At 35.9% G+C, this 20,876-nt stretch overlaps 5 protein-coding genes across 5 annotated transcripts; 2 read left to right on the top strand and 3 right to left on the bottom strand.

The window, feature by feature from the left end:
• Window positions 1-140: 140 nt before the first annotated feature.
• MONOS_4605 (uncharacterized protein) lies at window positions 141-5,538 on the top strand (the record flags this gene model as incomplete). The annotated part of the gene is made up of 2 exons (XM_067874694.1): window positions 141-233; window positions 333-5,538. The coding sequence occupies 2 exons, from the start codon at window positions 141-143 to the stop codon at window positions 5,175-5,177; spliced, it is 4,938 nt and encodes a 1,645-aa protein (XP_067736286.1). The 3' UTR covers window positions 5,178-5,538.
• On the bottom strand, window positions 5,508-6,387 carry MONOS_4606 (uncharacterized protein). Its single transcript, XM_067874695.1, has 3 exons — window positions 6,270-6,387; window positions 6,022-6,181; window positions 5,508-5,947 (listed from the first exon to the last, which is right to left on the bottom strand). The coding sequence occupies exons 1-3, from the start codon at window positions 6,377-6,379 to the stop codon at window positions 5,744-5,746; spliced, it is 474 nt and encodes a 157-aa protein (XP_067736285.1). The 5' UTR covers window positions 6,380-6,387; the 3' UTR covers window positions 5,508-5,743.
• A 312-nt stretch (window positions 6,388-6,699) lies between these two features.
• MONOS_18522 (uncharacterized protein) lies at window positions 6,700-8,510 on the bottom strand. The gene is made up of 4 exons (XM_067871549.1): window positions 8,437-8,510; window positions 8,273-8,300; window positions 7,726-8,219; window positions 6,700-7,671 (listed from the first exon to the last, which is right to left on the bottom strand). Exons 1-4 carry the CDS (start codon window positions 8,455-8,457, stop codon window positions 6,922-6,924), a joined length of 1,293 nt encoding a protein of 430 aa, XP_067736284.1. The 5' UTR covers window positions 8,458-8,510; the 3' UTR covers window positions 6,700-6,921.
• A 2,224-nt stretch (window positions 8,511-10,734) lies between these two features.
• Window positions 10,735-12,072, bottom strand: MONOS_4607 (putative DDE superfamily endonuclease; the record flags this gene model as incomplete). The annotated part of the gene is made up of 2 exons (XM_067874696.1): window positions 10,735-11,691; window positions 11,737-12,072. The coding sequence occupies 2 exons, from the start codon at window positions 12,070-12,072 to the stop codon at window positions 10,735-10,737; spliced, it is 1,293 nt and encodes a 430-aa protein (XP_067736283.1).
• Window positions 12,073-16,112: 4,040 nt separating this feature from the next.
• Window positions 16,113-19,424, top strand: MONOS_4608 (uncharacterized protein; the record flags this gene model as incomplete). Its single annotated transcript, XM_067874697.1, has 1 exon — window positions 16,113-19,424. One exon carries the CDS (start codon window positions 16,113-16,115, stop codon window positions 19,422-19,424), a length of 3,312 nt encoding a protein of 1,103 aa, XP_067736282.1.
• Window positions 19,425-20,876: the final 1,452 nt, after the last annotated feature.

The raw sequence follows: 20,876 nt of genomic DNA, 5'->3' as shown, positions 1-20,876 counted from the left end.
TTTGTTTAGAGCGAACTGTTTAAAAATATAAAGATAAAAAGTCAAACAGCACATGTATGCTTTCAAAAAACATTTCAAACTGTTCTATTTTTGTTATTTGTTTGTGATGTGTTTAACATGCAATATAATAGTAAATACTCATGTCTGAATTAATTAATGCTGGAAGAGGAACCAGGACTGATGCATTCCATTATGATATTGATGCAAAAAGAAGTGAAGAAAGAGATCAATCGGTTTGAGCTCAAAAGTTAAATTAAACAAAAGATAATCAATATCATTTTAAAATATCATCTTATCAAATGAAAAACTTGATTTTGTGTCTTTTTTTATAGTTATCTGGTATTTCTGTGTTTTCTGATGTGCATCAGATTTTTCCTGTTTATTCTGGGGATAGCCAACTGCAATCTGAAATCACTCAAAGCAGTCGTCAAAGGCTTTCATCTTATCATCAACTGAATCAAATCTCTTCTCAATTTCAGCCCCATAGCTTGTTTTCTTCTTCAAATCCTCCTTCACGTTCATCATCGCCTTCTTTGATTTCTGCCCCACCTTCTCCTTCTTCATTTCCTCCTCCAAGTAGTAGACCTTCTTCACCTTCTCAAAATCCGTTAATACCAGGTCCATCTCCACTTACTCATTCCGTAACTTCTCTTCATTCTCCTTCTTCAGCTTCATCTTCGGCTTCTGCTGCAGCTTCATTTCTTTCGTCTTATGGCATTTCAATTTCTCCATCCCAACTATCACTTCACATGCCACCGCAGCAACATTCTCCTTCTCTCACGCCTTCATCGTCTCCACCTTCATCAAAGCAAGTTTCCAATGCAAAATTTGTATCTTCGCCAACCTCTTCTGCAGTATCACCTTCTTTTCCTTCGCCTTCTCTTTCGCCTTCTCCATCTTCTGTATTTCCTTTCCACAAAATCACTTCAAACGCTTCATCAGCTCTTTTCCCGCCTCTGACTTCTACACAACAAAGTCAAATGAAGACAGACAACAAGTTAGCTCAACTTCATGCAGACTCCTTTGACACTTCATTGTCTTTCTCCGATTCAACTTCGCATTTCCCTGTTTCTGGTTCTCCGCGTTCTGTTCCATCGCAGCATTCCTTGTTAACTCCAACCAATTTGATGTTTATTCTATCGTCCCTTTTCCCTTCCTCTTTGTCTCGGCTTGTTGTGAATTTCATTGCAAATCTTCATCACTACTTTTCAACACATCCGACAAGTTCACCACAGCAAATACAAAATGCTCAGCCTCCTTCTTCTCAGAGAAGCCAGCCAGTCATTCAGAACAATAAGAGCTTTTGCCCAACCCCTTCTCTTCCAATTCATTTGCCTCCTTTTGCTTCTTCTGAAGTCGCCAGCATTCTCACAAAGGCTCCTTCTCTTCTTCAGTCTTCGAATTTGGTTCAGAACATTTCATCTTCAAACGCATCAGCTTTTCATCCAACAAACTCTGTATCCAATTCACCCACTTCGCTTCCTTCCTCTTCCTCTTCCTCTCTCTCTTCCTCTTCCTCCTCAAACGCCTATTCTCTCACTCGTCAGCTGCTTCTTTCTGCCACGCCGCCTCAGATAACGCTCCGACTGAGTGCACTTGACGCGACCTCGCGAAGGCTGCTCCACAAAATGGGGCATCGCACAAGGGCACAGCTGACGATCATTGGCTGGTGCTCCATCGGCTCAGTGATCAAACACCTGAAGAAGAAGTGGAGCATCCCGGACAACCTCACGCTGAGCCTGGTTGCACTCGAAAAACACGACAAAGCGGGTGAGAAAACAGACAAAATAGGAAAACAGGAAAAAAGTGAAATAGCAGAAAAGAATGAAAAAGAAGCAACGAATGAATCGGAGACTCGGCAAAATCTGACTTCTGACTTGAAGCCACAACCTTCTTCTTCAGATGCTTTTGCAGCCGCAAAGCAACCTCTGTCAGCTGCGAATGGGTCACAGAATGAAAGTGAAGGAGACAAATGTTGCTTCTTTTTCACAGAGGAAGATATGAACTGCTCTGTTTCTGCCCTGTTTTTGTCGATTTGCCCAAGCACCCGCTATGCTCAACTCTGCCGAATGCGCAAGCTGTCGCAGGATGCAACTCCTCAAAATGACGCTAACCAGAAAGAAGAAGCGAAAACTGCGAATTCATCAGCAACTTCATCAGCCACAGCCTCTTCACCTCCTGTTTCATTTGCTTTATCTGAGCAAATACAGCCGCATCCTCAAAAGCAGAGTCAAACACAGAAATCGTTTTTTGAGACTGATTTTTCAACTATTCCTGCTTCTGCGACTTCTTCTTCTAATTCTTCTTCTTCAGTTTCTCCTTCAACTTCTTCACCATCTTTGAGTGCACTTTCTTCAGCGCCTTCGCCTTTAGCTTCCACAACTTCTTCGGCTTCTTCTTCGGCTTTTTCTTCTCAGTCTTCCTCTTCCTCTTCCTCTTCCTCTTCCTCTTCCTCTTCTTCTATGGCTGCCTCAGCTTCCCCTCAGCAATGCTCTCAATCACTTGATCTTCAATACACCCTCACGCTGAATCCCTCAGCAGACAAAGAAGGGCTCTCTGCTTTCTTTCTGCCAGACTCCAGCTGCAACCCGTCCCGCTCGCCCACACCTTCTCCTTCCACAACACCTTCTCTTCACGCGCGCCTGTCCAAAACGCCCACTCTCAAAAGAAGCGTCACGTTCTCCCACATCGTCCACACTACTCCATCTTCTTCGCTTCAGAGCTCTGTTCAGTCGCCTGTTTCTCCGTTTGTCTCTCTGAGCGACCAGGACATGACTCAGATCCGGGTGTTCACCCCAATTCCAGGCACCCCTCCGTCTCCTTTCTTTCCGTCGATGTCGCCCGGATTGCCTTCTGAAACCTCCTTCGGCTCAATTTTGCCTCTGAGCCAGTCTCTGTCTTCATTTCCTTCTTCTTCGTCTACTTCATCATCATCATCGTCGTCGTCGTCATTGTTATCCTCTTCCGCTTCATCTTCATTTTCTCCTTCTTTGTCTTCTTCCTTTTTTCCTTCTTCTTCAGAATCCACTTCGAAAACAACTCAACCACAAGTTTTTTGTCCAGAAGCATATTCTCTGGATTCCACAAGTTTGGTTGACGAATTTCTGTCATCTTCATCTCAAGCATCAAATTCCTTGGTTGCGAAATCTCCTTCTCCTTTCCCTGAGATGCAGCGTTCTGCTTCTGCTTCCTCCTCCTCCTCCTCTTCTTCTTCTTCTTCTTCTTCTTCTTCCTTATCATCACTGTCATCAAGTTTGCACCTCATTCCGAAAGAGGATGGGATGGGATCTTCTTTGATTGCATCCAGTTTTGGAGAGACACACACCCTTCTGAATCCAACTCCTCAAAAGCCTCAGTTCAATTTTGATTCACAAAATTATTCTTCCTCCTCCTCCTCTTCTTCTTCTTCTTTGCCTTTTGAAAGCTTGTTACCGAAAAATTCACCAGAATCATTTCAAAAATCTGTGTTCACTTCAAATGTGAGATCAAATAGCGATAAAGGTTTTCAGTCTTCGGATTCTGTTTCCATTCCAGACATTTTTCCTCCTTCTCTTCCTCTTCTTTTGTCAGCTAAACAAACAAGCTCACTTTTGTCTGAAGAATCCGACGCATCAAAGTCAAAACTGACACAAAAACTTCCTCGGTTTATTGACATTCCGTTTGCTTTCTCTGAAAAGTATTCTGTAGTTCGTTTGTCTCTTGCTCATCGAAATCATTACAAACAACAAACTTCGAAAAAAGAAGTTGGATTTATTCGGGCAGACGAGACGAAAGCTGCTGATTTGAAAAGTATGCCTGCTGAAAAGCATGCATCTTTATCTTCAGGTTTCTCAGAAATGCAAAGTGTATCAAATAGCCTGAAAGGGGAAGCAAAATTACACAGAACCAATACATCAAAGAAGTCTTCTGCAAAGACGAACAAAAAAAGAGAGAATAATCCAACGAATAGTTTTGATGAAGAAGATCGCACGGAATCGAACACGCAAGTTGTGTCTGATTTCGAAGGAGAATTAGATGGAATTGGAATTACTCAAACGATCAATGAAGAGCAAGAGAGCAGAGGCAGCAATTTGTCGAACGATAAAAGAGATAATTTAGATGAGCTTGATGATGAGCTCGATCTTGTGCTGGAAGAGGTGCTTTCAACCGAAAAGAAAGAAAAACGCAGAAGAAGACGGAAAAATGACGATGCAGCAAACAACGAGGCAAAGCATAGTTTGGGCAAAGGCGGGAAAATTATCAACACAAAACTTCTCAATTTTGAGGAGATTAAGTCGGATATGCCGTCTGACTCTGTTCCACCGCGAAAAGTGAAAAGAGTTGCATTCAAACCAATTGTGCGAACTGTTACCGCTCCAGCAACTTCTTCATTTTCATCGTTGACATCTTCTTCTTCTCCACCTCCATCTCCTTCATTATCTCCATCTCCTTATTCTTCCTCTTCGTCTTCTTTAAATCCGATGAGAAGGAAAGCAAAGTCTCCGTTTTCTTCATCCATCTCTGAAAGCGAATCGCTTGGCACTTCGCTCATTGACAAGGAAATGCGTTCGCTTTTGCCGCCATCTTCACCTTCTCTTCTGTCGATCTCTGTAAATCAAGCTGGGCTTCCTCCTTCCGCGCAATCTCTTGTAATTTCATCCTTCGCGAACTCTTCCTCTTCTTCCTCTTCTTCTTCCTCCTCTTCCTCTTCCTCTTCCTCTCCATCAACTTCTTCGATTTCACCATCCACTTCACCTTCACCTTCTTTCACCTCGTTCCTTGTTTCCAGCAATTCTTCTTCTTCGTCATCGTCTTTTCGTTCTTCATCTCCTTCTTCCCCTTCGTTGAGCCCATCATCGTCCATTTCGCTCCTTCAGTCCCAAATTTTCACTCTTTCGCCTTCCCTGGCAGCTGCTCAAACTCCACCTTCAGTTTTCCTTTCTTCTCCTTCCTTGACTTCTTCAACAGTTTCTTCTGTTCAAGTTCCAAACACATCGTCCTCTCGTGCTTCATCTCCAACTTTGCAAAGCAGCAGTGGAGGGAGTCTGTTTCCTTCTGCCTCTCCGCTCACTCCTCTTCCATCGCCTTCTCTTCTTCATCCTTCTTTTTTGCTTTCCCCCTCTCTTGAGCCCACACCTCCTCCATCTCCTTCTTCTTCGACAGTTTCTTCACTTCATCCTTCCGCGGACGTAGTCTGATCTTTCTCCTTTTTATAATGCGTTGTTTAACACAGTGGTTCCCAGTCATAGTCACAGAGCATTTGATTCTTTATGCTTCTGATGATGTTGTTCGAATTCATTTGCAGATTATCTTTAATACGAAGAAGATACTCTTTTGAAAATTGAGATTTGAAACACTTATTTTAATTATTATTTTAAACTTTCCTTTATTGATAGCTTGCAATAAAATAGCTTTTGAGTATTTTCCCTCTATTTATTTCAAATTATATGATGTTTTTTGATTTTTCAAGCATTAAGCACACGCATCATCATTCTTTTTAATGAGGAAAGACATTTAAAACTCAAAAATTAGAGCAAAGGAATTTCATGTTTCATGATCAAAACCCTCAGCGAATAAAATCGCAAAGTTTTGAAGATGGGGTTAATAAAAGTGATGTGATTAAATAAAAGATCCCCAAAGAAAGATTCATGAAAATGAAAATAAAAGCAGAGAGGTGGGTGTTAAAATCAATTAAATTATGCATGTAATTGATTGTTCAATTGAAAGTTTTAGCCTGTTTCTGTTTATGGAAATGCCACCAAATTCACAACATTTGATTTTCATCAAATGTTAATGAATCAAAATGCAGTGATGGAGTTGCGAATAAATCCGCTTTCAAAGTTTGTGCCAGGCTCTCGCGCTGGTGCATCTCTGCATTTTTTCTCTGCTGTTCCTTTTTCTCTATTTCTGCAGCCGAACGTCTTTCTTGTGCTCCAAGTTGCGCTTTTGGAGCAGACCCTTGAAATGCCTAAATTATTAAATTAAAATTGATGCATAAAATATAATTAATTGAAAATTAAAAAATCGTTAATTTTGTCGGGCCTTTGTTGCGAAAATGCTTCCCCTTGCTCCCTTATTTCGTTGCAATTGCCAAAATTTTTCCGCATTTGTAGTATCTCCAGAAATTTTCATGATCTTCTTTGGCTTTATTTCTTTTACAATTACAACAGATTGCTTGCTTTTTTCTGGAACTGTGACGTGGCTGGAATAAAATGTTTGCAAGTATGATTGAAAAATGCAAAAAAATTAATTAATTGTTATCATATAAAACAGAAGTTATAAAATTATACATTTTCTCTTTCTTTTTTGACATTTTTTGTAATGATTTAGGTTTGGAAGAAGCAGGAGCGTGAAATGGTTTTTTGTGCTGTTTGACAGCGTTCAGCTTTGCAATTTTCATGATCTGATACCCATTGTTAACAATTGTCACACATAAAGAAATATTTGTGGAACCGAAACAACTGACTATTTTTGTTAGCAAATTCCTTTCTCCGAAACAAAATATATAATTTAATATGCAAAAAATCCTTTTCAGGAAATGGAAGTTTGAAATATCCATAGAAATGACAGATCTTTTTTGAAATTATTCTTTAATTCAAATTTTGATCATATTTTTCTTTTCAGTGAGATTTTCAGGGGGAAAAAGGTAACAAAGGTTTATATATGCTATGTATGATGTTTTTTATAAAGCACAATTTGATTAAAACAATTTCCATTGAAAAAAAAATTTTATTTTCAAAACTTGAATAAAAGTGTGATTTCAAAAGCTATAATGCACTTTTTGAAATGAAGACTTTTCAATTGTTTCTTTTCAACAGCAACAATAACAGTAACAGAAACAACAATAAAAGAATGTATTTTAAGTTTAATAAATCAAAAAGAAAAGAAAAGAAAAAATAGAAATTCAGAGAGAAACAAATTGAAAAAAAAAACCTCATTTCCTCAAATTTTCACAAAATAATCAGAAATATCCAACGATAATTTATCAAAATAATATTTTTTGTTTAGAAAATCAAATAAATTATGAAAGCTTGTGATTAAATCTTCGAATCCTTCTTCTTCCATCTTTTCAAGCACTTTCCTTTTTGCTTCCTTTCTTTTCATTTCTTCTTTTTCATCATCCTCCTCTTCTTTCAATCGCATTGAAACATATTTGGAGAATAACAACAAATCTTTTGTTATTTCGTCAACAATTGTTGGCTGCTGAATCTCCTCTAAAACAGCATCAACAGCTTCGCTTTTCAACAAGTCATTAATTTTCACATCTATAATTTCTGCTGCATTTCTCAAGGAACAAATGCTCTGGTAGTTAATTTCTTTTTTGTTTTCTCTTGCTGCTCGAAGCACTCTCACAATGCTGCTGATAAGCCCTACGTATTCTTCATTCCTCAATTGACAATAGTAAAAATAACAATCCAATACTTGAAGCCATCTCTCGATTATAATATCTTCCTTAGCTTTTTTCTCTTTCTTCCAATCCACACTTCTTGTCAGATCTTCAAATTCTCTTCCTGCCTCTCTTGTAAAATGCAGCTCATTCACAATCATTCCTTCTAAACTTTTATCTTCGATAAATCGATAAATTAAAAACTGCCAAGCAGATTGATAGGCAAGATGAGTGAGATTGTGATGTTCTAGGTGATATTTTATGATTTCTTTGATTTCATTCAAATACAGTTCTTTATCAATTTCCTAATAAAAGAAAAGAAAACAATAATATCAAAAAGTATATAACAATGCTCATACATAATAATTAGTATTACTCAAAGCCAGTAATGCTATTTCCACCTCTTTTTGATTCTCCTCGCTTTCCACCTTGTTCAAAGCAGCTTTCAGAAGGCAGGTGACACAGATTGAAAGTAATTCTGGAGGGAAGTTGTAGCTCAAAGATATGTAGCATTTGCAAAGATTATCTAAAAGCTTTTCGTTCTTTTCTTCTTTTTTCTTCTCACTTTCATCAATTATCATCTCCTCTATTCTTTTGTCCAACGAAGAATATCTAAAATAAAACTTAAATATGGTTTTCATGAAATTGCAATCCCTCACGTGCTTCAAAAACAAAATGCATTTCTCAAGTGATAATTTCTCTTCTTCAATCATTTTGTCAATTTTGTTGAATATTCTTGCTGTGAAAACATAAAAGAATTCTTCTTTATTCATTTCATTAATTATTTCATTCATTTCTTCTATTTTCTTTCTCTGTTCATCCTCATTGCAATATTCCAGTTCTGAAAACAATTCTGAAAAAAAAAATGCAATTTACAAGAATCCAAGTACAATTACAATTGCATACCATTGAACATTTTTGTGTAGTTCGTCTCCTGCATTTTTATAAGAACATAGTATTCAGAAAGCAAGCCATTTTCATCATTCACATCAAATGGACACACGTTTCGTTAGATGAAATAGATGAAAAACAAAGAACTCAGAAATAGCTTGAAAAATGTGCATTTATACTTGATTTTCTTGTGCAAACATTTTTGACAAAGAATAATAAAAAAAAGACAGCGATCTCAAACTTGAGCCTTTTTTTGTAATGGACTCAATGATCGAATAGTTTTCAAAAAGTGAAAATATTCTTTGTTAAATAAGAAGTTTGCGAACCAATTTTTCCAACATTATTAGAAATATCATTTCCTGTGAGGGAGCTTGCTTTTGATAATGATTCATTTGTTTTGGAATTTTGATTTGTGATTTAAATATTTGGGCAGCCACGGCATTTCAATAATAAAGTCATTGATAGATACCCGACTAATTATTGAAGAGGATGATCTTTGTATTACAGAGATGCGTTAAAATTTTGGAAAGAGAATATGCGCAACAACTGTGGTGGATAAATATTTTGGATGAGTATTAGATTCATTCAATATTTCAACGAAATAGGACGGAATTGAAAAGATAACAAGAATCACACTTTTCACAGAAAAATGGTATATTGAAGCAAAAATGAATTGAAATAAAGAAAGCCATCACAGATGATGAATATCACATGAAAATGTTTGAAAATTGAAAGAATTAAAAAAAAAAAAGATTGATGATGTTTTGTTGAAGAAAACAAACATTGTCAATCGAATGAATATAGAAAATGAGGGAAAAAATAAAAAATAAATAAAAAGATGATGAAATTTTATTATAATTATTATTATTTGGAAATTTGAGAATTAATTTTTTCACCAGATTCAAACAATTGAAAGAACGAGAAACCGATTTATTTAGTGAGAGAAGAAGAAAATTGAGTTATTGCAGTAAAATGAAAGCAAAGGATGGGCAACGTGCATAAGTTAAAGGAGAATAAGACTTTGCAAGAATGGAAGGTGTTGGATTTTGGAGAAAATTTATTTTTGGAAGATAGGCGATTTGATTGAACGAATGAAAGCGAAAGTGGAAGAAACAAAATGAAAGATAGAAAAGAAAGAGGGATAATCTGTTTCCTGATTTTTGTTTTTGAGAGGGAGAGTGTGTTATTTAATGTGCGAGGGAGTCGGAGGTTTGCATTTTCCGGGAGGATTCAAAAATGGAAGAAGAAAACGAGAAGAAAGGATTTTTGCTTTTCTTCATAGTTAATATTTGCTTTCATTCACCTTTACAACTCTCAACCTCCAACATCTGATTTTATTCATTTATTTATCATCTTCAACTTCTTCCAAAACGATAACATCATATCATGCAACTTATTCTTCTTCGAAAACGTCATTTGATTGAATTTCTTCAATTTTTGCAATTGGATATGAGATTGTGAGCGACATAAGGAAGAAACGAAGAATTTGATGTTGAAGGAAAGAAGCACAAACAGAAACACAAAGGAGATGATGCAAAAGAGATTGAAAAATGCTTGGAAAAGTGAAGAAAGCTGGAAATATATTTTGTTGGAAGAATTGGGAGAGAAAAGATAAGCTGCATTTAATGATCACAGTTTTCTTTGGATGAAGACGCGAAATTTGATGAGCAAATTCCGAAGAAATATTTTTATCTGTGCTGATATTGTCATATTCCTCGGAAAATAAGTTGTGACACAAACTCCAATTAGCTTAGTCGAAGAAAACTTATGGATTTAATTTCCTATTGAAAATAATCAAAAATTGAAAGAAGATTCAATTGAGGAAAAAGGTGTGTATTTTTTTCCCCACTGAAAATGGAAGAAATTACATTGGAATGAGTAAAAGTCCATATTTGTCAGTGATTTTTTGCATCAGCTGCACGAAAAATGAGAGTGTTTGAGGGAATGGAAGAGGCAATTTGAAGAAAAGATAATCAGCTAATGATAGACTGGATTGCGGCATATGATACCAGCTGTGATCTGTCGCAGGCGTTGATATTTTCATTGGAATCTTCATCGAAATCAAAATAGGAATCAGAATCTTCACTTGCTCTGTTGTTTGCTGTGATTTGTTTTGATGAGATGAGATGGAGCCAGTTTTTGCATAGGGTCATATTTTTATTAGTACCCATTTTTTTTATTAGTACCCAAATTTTTCGAAATGAAAAATTCTAAAAAAAATTCAAAAAAATACAAAACTCGAATCTAATTTGCGTATGACTTTCCTTTTTCCCTTTCCTCTTTCAATTTCATCAGATGATTCTTTTCTCTATATCGTTCTCATCTTGAAGTATTTTGAATTTTCTTTTCAGCTTTTTCGTGAAATCCATTGTTTCATCATTTTCTTCATCAGAAATGTTTTCTTTTTCATTTTCCATTTCGCTTTTCTTTTTCAAATAATCATCCCACTCATTCAGCACCTTTTCTTCTGTTATTTCTTAACCGTAGAAGTCAAATCGATTTTTATGAGAAGGAAGAGGATAAGTCGATGATTGAGGAAGCTTCATCAGAACTGGCCCAGACGAGTCTTTCAGCACGCCGCTGCATTTGAATGCTCTTTTGATGACCGAAGGTGATAGCGCCGAATGAATTGATTGTTGTAGAGCTTCCACAAGAGCTATTCTTTTCGCTGCTGAAGACGACGACGAAGGTGCTTCGTACTGTGAACTCATTTCTGACTTCAGAACGGCAAATACACCTCGGTCCAGTGGCTGGCAGATGTGTGTGCTGTGAGGGACGAATGTCACAACATCTACATTTTCTTTTTTGAACTCTCGCCAGATTGTTGGATCTGCTCGAGAAATGTGGGAGTCGATTAGAAGCAAGCAGTGCGATTCGTCGAGTGACATGCGTTGCCTTCTTTCTTTGATTGAAGGGAGAAGAATTGTAAGTGCATACTTCCTAAATGTTGAAGATTCTATCCATCCGGATTTGTTCGGCCAAATCTCAAGATTTGTAGACTGAAGAGGCTTCAAGTCATCAGGAAGTTTGAGACTCGGCCACAGGATCACTGAAGGAAGTGATTGTCCATCTGCTGCGACCGCCGCAATCAGTGTAGAATTCGCCATTCGCGCAGCAGATTTAGCGTAACCGGGTTTTGTATTTGCCGGATGAACGACATTCCGATTGGAGCTGTCGGGAACCCTGAGTGAAGACTCATCCACGTTGAAAATCAGTGCGTTGTTGTAACTGTTGTTCTGATGTAATCCGTTGAGCATATCATACCAGGGCTTTAGAACTTGTTGGCATGATACGGCAAGCCTGTTCGCATCAACAATTTTTGGCTTTGATGTCTTCAACTCTGGATGTCGTTTGATGAAATCGTAGGCAACTGACGCAGAGACTTTAACATCTGGCGTGTTTTCTGGTTTCAAATCATTAACAACATTTTCAATCTAATTAATATTAATTAATACATTTCAAAGAATATTTATACAAACCAGTTCACGAATTTTCTTGATGGTTAAGCTTGCTCCAGACAGTGATTCTATTTTTATTTCATCCAGCACTGTTTGCTCTTTTTCTCCAATGACCACAGCAGGTCTTCCAATTTTTGAAACTAGCCTTCCTTGCCGAACAGCCTTCACCGCACGCTTGATTCGGATTTTGCTGAATTTTTTGCTGTTGTATGCGTCCACCATACGCACAGCTCCATCGTTAACTATGTGCGCCATTCGCTCCAGCGGATTCCGAAATTGTCTGTATTTGAATGATAGCATAGCCTCTCGCAGCTTCAGCTGACCCGCAGTAGATTTTCTTGCAACTTCCTTTTTCATTTTTTATTTTTTGGGTTATGATCATTAAGCCAATTTATTTAATTTATTATTATAAATTTCAATTTTCATTGAAATTTAATTTTTTGTGCATTAAATGCATATTTTTTTGAATTAAATTCATTGGAACCAACCTGTAACTGATAGAATTTCAACGGGAGGCTTTTAACCCCCCCATTCCCCCCCCCCCCCACAAGAAACAGGTTATGCATTTAAATGTATTTATTCAGTTGCTGATATTTTTCTTATATACCAAAAATACTATTAATAAATCGAAATGTGGGTGGCTGAATAATTGATTTTAAAAAAATAGGATCGAATAAAAAAAATAGGATCTAATAAAAATATGACCCTATATCGTTTGCTGGACATTTTAATTTTCTTTCTCATTTTGCTTGTGGTAATTGTCCACACTCCTCCAATTTAGATTTTTCTTTGCTGCAACATTTAAAAAAGCACCGCTTCCTCTTCCATTTATTTAGGCATTTCATTCGAAAAAGAGAAAAAGATAAATTAATGCAGCCTTAAAATATACAATTATCTTCACAATTAAAAAAAATTTCATTTATTGAGCAATCTTAATGACTTCCTCAATATTTTCTCATTTTGAATATAAGTATATTCTGAATTTTCTACGATTTACTGTTTTATTCTTTCAAATGAATAATATTTGATTGATCCTTTTCGAAATCACACTTTCAATCAATTATGGGGAAAAATTTATCAACGGGAAATAATTGAAAAATATATTTCCTTTTCAACAGTATCATAAAATGAATAAATAAACTGTTGTAATTCATTTTTTCAAAAACCTCATCAAGAAAATTTGGAAATTAGATTTTTATTACATAATATGCTGAAAAATCATCACTTGTTTAAAATATATTCATCAACAATCCTTAACTTATATGAGGATAACAATGAATAGATTATTGAGTACAACCATAATAGTTTTAAGTTATTCTTTCAATCTTTTTTGTCGGAGTTAAAATTGGTTAAATGCATTTTACATGTATATTATTTATTTGCTTGTAAATTTTACCATTTTCACGAATATGCTTAGCATAGCTGAATGTGCAGAATTGAAATTTGAATCAATCATTCAAAACAATGATTCATTTTCCCTCGAAAAAATTGCCAAACGTTCAATGATGTTAAATTCTAACAGAGTTTCAAGGAATGAATTCTTTCCTTCAAAAGAAATATGTGTTACATCTTTTAATGGTTATGATTTCGGATATCGTAAAGGAAATTTTTTGAACAATATGAGTTGCCTGCATTCGAAAATAAGATCTATCAACTCGACTTCAGCAATTACTGAAATAACCATTTTTGCTAGGCGTGAATGCTCAACAATTTTTCAGGATGAATTTTCGTTCATTTCGCTGGAAAATTGCATTGTTTTTGCAAATGAACACAAATTGTGCTGCCCGTTTGTCCAAACTGGAAGTGATTTGCATCTGATAAATATCTCGCTTGCGTTTCACAAAGATTCTTTGGAAATGAATTCGTTTGTCTCTCTAAAAAGTAATTCATCGATTTCACGTCCCTCTGTCTCTGTGCAAATATCATCTTCGTTATTTTCATCTGCAATTATGATATCAACATTTGTTGCGTCGTCTCTCTTCAAATCAACATTGGAAATGCAGTTTTCAACTTTTTATAACATTTCCTCAAAGCAAAATACTAATTGCCATGATTTTGCATCACATTTGAGTTCATATGAAATAAATGGCTGCACGTTTGATCGCGTTTGCGAAATATATGAAGGCACGATTATCCCTTCGATCTCTACTGGTGTTCGCTCACTGACTAATTTTAACACAACACATATTTCATGTTCGCGATGGGCAAATAAGCACTACACAAACGAAACACTCAAAAGAATCGTACTGGATCCTGCCGTTGATAAGGAATTTGAGTTTGACTCATGCACCTGGAAGGGAATTAAAGGCGATGGACCTGGCCAGTTCATCTTTGCTAAAACAGAAGATGAGACTTTCGTTACTCTAGTTGTTAAAGATTGCTATTTTCTTGATTGTGCAAGCGAAGTTTTATCTGGAGGAGCTATTTTTGTATCTGGAAACGTTAACGTCAAGCTGAAAAATACCACATTCAATGACATAAAATTTGAAAATATAAACAATTATGCTGAAGTAGCTGCTGGAGCCGTTCATATAATCAGCATATATCCGCCGGCAATCAAACAATGTTTGTTCGTAAATTGCAGTTCAAATGAGGATTCGTGCGTAATATTTGAGCACAGCGCGGTAAAGATTCCACAAAGAAAAGCTGTCTTGTGTGAAAGTCGCACAATTCTGCATCAAAATGATTGCTCACAAATTCGTGAAAGAAACATTTTTGCAAATGAAGGCAAAGATAAGAATAGGCAAACAGTTCGGAATATGAAGTCAAGAGAACACATCGGGGAAGCTGAGCCAATATGCTTTCAAAGCATCTTTATGAGTTGCATCTCAAAAAGAAACGGAGGTGGACTTTTACTGGTGAATGTTGAAGAATGTGTTCTTGTTTCTGAGTGTGACTTTTCTGGCTGTCATTCCGAATCCACAGAAACAATTTTGTTCAGTTTTGCGAATTCACACTTATTTGATGAAGTCCTGCGGCTATCAGATGAGATTCCTTATTGCGTGTTTGCAAGTTATTTTGTCATCGATTTGGCAGTCAAAAACAGATCTTATATTTTTATTGCGAGCAGTTCCGACTACGACGACGGACTAAGGTTCTTTTCGTTGTGCAAAGCATCTCATAAAGATGAAAGAGCTGTAACTCAGTTGGTGCCAGGTGAGCCAGATTGGATTCTCTATCTGAGCAAGTCATTTGATGTTGCACAGCGCGTCATTGTGTTAGATTCAACAGCCCAATTCGATGCTGCATGTGGATCTTCGGAAAATCGGCCTTGTCAGACAGTACATCAAGCTTTGGATCATGTAGCATTGAAAGAAAATGTGAAGTTCTCCATTCCATCAAACTCGCAAACCATTGCTGAAGTCTGTTGCTTTGTGAATGAAATTGAATTAACAATTGATGGAAATGGAGGCGGAATTGTAGAGATTAGCAATCAAAATTATGCAAATTCTTCTGAATATGTTTTTACTATTTCAACTTCTTCATTTTCCATTTGCAATTTAGCATTGATATTTCATAAAACGACTTTTTATCCATTTGGTTCTATTTTTTGCACCCTACGTCATTCGAGTCCTTCTACTGTTTTGCTGAATCATGTTTCTTTCAAGTGTGATAGCGTTTCTGAGGCTTCGCACAGTTTTAAAGAGCGATCGCATTCCTTCGAAAGAAATTTATATTCATTAAAATTCCAAAGTTTTCTATTTTTACACTTGATGAATAACGATTCCCTCACAATTTCGGAATGCGAATTTTTAAACATACCAATTGGTTCAATTGAAAACATTGTTTTAACAACAGGTGATGCAATTATAAATGTTATGAATAGCGTTTTTCATAATATTAGTACTGATCAATATCATCCAGTGTTTATATCTACATCACTTCACGATACATACTATATTACTATGCGAAATGTCACAGTCAGCTTAATAACATCAGAAGTTGTAATTGGAGGATTTGTTTCGATTTTTTTGAACGAGGGTTCTGGTCTTGTTGTCTCAAATAGTTCTTTTAAATCTTGTGCTGCGCGTAGCTTGGCAGGCGCACTGTCACTAAAGATGTCTAAAGGTGCTTCAATGATTTTAAACCAACTGCAATTTGAAAATAATTCTGCTGAAAATTTTCGAGATATTTCATTTACTACTAATTCCTTGCTTGAAATCAATTTGCAAACGATATTTAGCTTTGTTGATGAATCATTTGACGAAAAGCAAATTGGCTGCTTTGATAATTACAATTATAGAAATGGCATAAGCATTACGAAATTCCTTGAAAAATACAACGATTCAGTAATATATGTATCATCTTCGCGAGGCACAGACTTCACACGATGCGGAACACAGGAGCTCCCTTGCAGATCATTGAGTTATGGATGGAGTCATCTTAATTTGCCACGAATGTTAATTATCATTGATCTGGTGTATCTCACACAGCCTGTAACTTTAGAAGATGTGCTGGTTTGCTCTTCTAGTGAGATGGGGATTGTGGGAAAAGTCGAGGTGAACATAAAATACAGCGGCAGTTGGGAAGATGTTATCTATTTAGATGGAAAAGTTAATGTCACGACTATTAACCTTGTTTTGAGTTCAATGACAAACAAAACAAAGAATGCAATTACAATCGCTGATGGAGCTTCAATGTGGAAGGATATGATGATTTCTTTCTCTTCAGTGAAAGAAGAGCAATCTGTTAGCTATGTCCTGTACAATGTCATAAAGGGGAATTTGATACTTGATAACTTGACTGTCAAAGGGGAGAGCTCTTTGATTACACGGGCAATGTTCAACTTGGGAGATAGCATGGATTTGCTGCAAATGAAAAATGTTTTTATAGAAAATGTGCGAATAAATCATGATTTGATCTTTGTTGCTTACAGCTTGTCTTGCAATCCGAAAAAGAAGAACGAGCAGAATGTTAAAAATATATTTATATCTAATTTTTCGTGTGTCAAAACGGATAACCAGGCAGATTCAGAGAGATCTTCTCAAAATGCAGATGAGACAATTGTAGAAGGGCGGTTTCTTCGAAGCAGAGAAAGCACTCGGCAAAAGCTCGAATTGCACAACTCATCGTTCAGTGGGTTTGTGTGTCCTGATGATTTTGAACCTTATGGCGGATGCATTCACTGGAGCGAGAAAAAGCAAGACGGAAAAGGTTCTTCAACAACTTCTGAAAACGATGAAGCTGAAGAGAGTTCGGAACTTTTGCTCAAAAATTGCACATTCTGTCATGATGGTCTTGACACACAACTTTATGAGAAGGAAACGAAAGGAGGAGCAATCTATTTGGCATTCGATTCGTCAACGTTTCCTTTTGTGTTTCAGGACGTTTGCTTGTTCGAAAACAAGGCAAATACTGGAAGTGACATATTCTTCAGATGTGCAAGCATCATGAACAAAGACGAATCGAAGAAATTTGGAATCAATTTCCATCATCCACTTTGGAGAGAGCAAAACTCGATCGCAGCAGAAAGTGAAAAAGATGGCAAAACTGTTGATTTTCTGGAATTTTTAACATTTCGAAATGCTGTAGTTTATGTTAGCGGATTTGATGCTCCTGCAAAAAAGTATCAAACTGGGACAATTTCATCCTCCTCTTCATCTTCTTTCTGGCATTCATCAAACGATAATTCACTAAATTCAAACAGAAGAGCTGCTGAACAAGTCGAAGGATGGGACATCTTTTTCTGTGGAGATGAAGACAATCCGTGCCACACGGTCAATTATGCAATGGCCCATTTATCTTATCAACCTTCAGAAGATGAAGATGAACAACTTACGATTCGAGTGATTGGAAACCCATCACTTTATTTTTCAGTAACATGGAAATCACTTTTGGTGGAAGGAGAGACTGAAGATGCAGGGCTGCAATTAGATTACATCCAACATTCAGCAAATGAACAAAATGCACTTGGAAGAACATATGTGCGGAGAGAAGGTGATGGACCAATTGATGCACATATCGTGATCGAAGGAAAATGCGTGCTGAATAAGACGAATGTGAAGGTCAGTGCAGATTTGCCTGCGAGTTGTCTCTTTTTTATCAGCAATGAGGGTACCTTTGTGGTTGAGAAGTGCACTGTTACCTCAGCAAAGGAGCTGACAGCCATTCCAACTGTATTCAAAATTGAATCTGGAACTCTTTCGTGCTATTTTGTGTGCCTGAATGAGGTGCTGTTTTATGGCAGCACTTGTTTTATTGATTGCTCGCAGCTGGAAGATGAACGAAAAGTGAATGTACGGCTGAAGGAATGCAGCGTGAATAACATAACTGTAAATGACAGAAAATCTCTGATTGTGTTTTCCGTTAAGGAAAAGAAAGCTTGTGAAAGCAGTGCTCATCAACACTTTACAGAATCCACTTCACTATCAACCTCAACATCTTCTTTCATTTCCTCAAGCATTTCTTCACTTCCTCAGACATCATCTTCTTCTCATTCAAATCTGAACACTTCATCGCACAATGAGAAGTCTTCGATTCCTCTTCGTGTTCCTCTTCAATTCATTGATACAAACGTCTCTCTCACTTCGCATATTCCTAGAAAAGGCTTCTTTTTGGATGCAAGTGGATGTAGCTGTGCTGAAATAACAGGTTGCAGCTTTTTATATGTGAATGCGCATTCTTCAACTGATTATATGCAGAAAGACAACTCAAATGACATTTGTTTTTGGAGTAGCTCTTTTTTGAGTTTTGTTGATAGCTTTGCGTATGTGCGCAATGCATCGTTCAGAACAAAGCTTGAGGGAGCTATTTACTCTGAAAACAGCTATCTGTCTATCGATCCTGAATCGTTGAAAGGGAACTCTGTTGAATTGGAGGCATTTCCGAGCGTTGCTCACAACATTATATGCAAAAGCGACACATCACAGGAAAATGATGATAAAGGTACTATTGAGCTTGTCAAAGGTACTGGAAGCTCAATAAATTTTGAATCAAAAATCGAAAGTAAAAAATCAAGCATTGACGCGCAAAGCAGTCGTAGGGAAGAAAAAATCAACGAGGAACTTCCGGACAATTTCTGGATAGAAAACGACAATTGCTTGCTTGTTGGGTTTCCCTCTGATATGATGTCGAGTATGTTAACACCTCGGACTGAGAATGCATCGTTAACGAAGATTGGAGAAGTGTACGAAGTGACTCTAACAGGAAAGTGCCTTGTCCACTGTTTCTTTTCCATGGTGATACTTGTTTACAGAACGATCAATGGAAATTCAACAAGTGAATTACTCGAAAGTAAGCTTACAACCAATCTGGACTGCAGCTTCGAAAATACGATTACCGGATATTTTCCGAAGGATATCTTTGAGCGTTCTGACGGAGCAGCGGTGTATGCTGCGCTTACGTTCAGTGATTTGCGTTCATTAAATAAAAATATGACAACAGTTCCGCTACTCATTTGTGAAGGAAAAGAAACAGAAGAGTTTAACGAGAGAACAATGATAACAATTGTTGTCACGTGTACTGTGTCCGCTGCCATTGCGTTTGCAGTCATATTGTTACTTGTGCGAAGGCATTGGAAGAAAAAAGTGCTTGTTGATGAATTCAAGGAAAAGCAGAGTTTGCTAAGTTCGATTAATTCGAGTATTCCTGGAAAGATGGAAAAGGGGAAAGATGGCTCGGTTTATTCAAGTAATGCTTATGATTATGGCACAACAACAAAACCGATTGATGTTCCATTAGACATGCAAGAGCCATTTCTTGAAGATTAATTTTATATTTTGTCTTTTTTCCTCGTTTTGGTTAATTTATTCGTTTGACTTTCATGTCTTTTCTTTCTGTCTTTTTTTTTTTTTCAGCAATCTTCATTTCTTCGTTTTTTATTTATTTTTCTGATATGTGTATGTTTGAATCAAGCTATAACTTACAATAAATAAATTTGTGTATTTCATTTCAACAATTATGCATTTGACGTTCGCTGTTGTTTAAAAATGCAGATTTTTCAACAGTATTTTCTTTGAATTCAAAGTTTTTTATTGTTTTGAATTTTACTGTTTTGACGAATATTTATGTACTAATTTTGATTTGTCGTTATGTGATAATATTGCAAAGGAAAAGCAGTTTGTTGGAATTTTACTTCTTTTTATTGCTTCACAATACACTTATCCAAGTTTTATCCATGATGATTATTTCAATAATATGTCTCATTTGTGTGATGATTCTTTTTGTGGGTTATTATAAATCTTTAACATATTTTTTTTAACATTATATTTTTCGAATATTTAAGTATTGTTTTTAATTTTTTAAAAAAATAATTTTTTCAAATATGAGGCAATATTCTTGTATTTATAAAAAAACAAAGATTTGTTCATAACTTTTTCTGGAATCATCAAACCATTAGAATGGCATTCTCATACAAAAAATGTGCAGAATAACTAAATTATTGACGAAAATATTCGTGAGAATTAAGAAAAACCAAAATCTTGAAAAATGAAAATTCTTCATATGAACACAATAAGAAAACCGAATTTGAATTAAATATTGTTCAAAATTGAAATGCTTTTTATTCAAATTTTTAAAAATTGAGAAAAAAAAAATTCTTTTTTGTGAAAAATTGGAAATTGGTTGATTGGTGAAAAGTGAAGAAAATACTGTATTCAGTCAATATTTGTGAAAATGAAGTAAATTTGAACCTCCAAATTTATTTTTTGTCAATAAACATAAAATTTTTTGATTTTTCGAAATAAATCTTCATCCTTGAAATAGGATAATTTTCAAGTGAATTCATCTCTTATTGTGAGATTATACATTTTTCAATCAAAAAAAATTATTCGCATTGAAAATAATTCTGATGAACAGTCTTAAACAATAAAAGAATTCTGAAAGTGTGTTTATTGATTAATTCTTATGTGAAAAATATTTGAATTCAGCTTCTTGAAATGAGACAAATGTCTAAATTTTTTTGATAACTTCCTTTTGTAAAAATTTCCAAAAAAAATAATATTTTCATATGGGTGATTTTGGCAAGTTCCAAGGATATGGACCATCGATAAAAAATATTTCTGATGTCGTACACGATAAAACTTGTTATGATAATTTATTTAAAATTAGTTCTATCTTTCGAAAATGCATTGTTTTGAACAATCCATTTTTCAATCGATCTATCCCATAAATATTTTCTAACTTCCCTTGTTTTTTATTCTTTCATTATTTCATAATTGAAT

The sequence above is a fragment of the Monocercomonoides exilis genome (genome assembly GCF_001643675.1).
Source record: "Monocercomonoides exilis strain PA203 chromosome Unknown scaffold1-2713096, whole genome shotgun sequence".
Taxonomy (NCBI): Eukaryota; Preaxostyla; order Oxymonadida; family Polymastigidae; genus Monocercomonoides; species Monocercomonoides exilis.
This window is presented reverse-complemented; position numbering and strand designations above follow the sequence as displayed.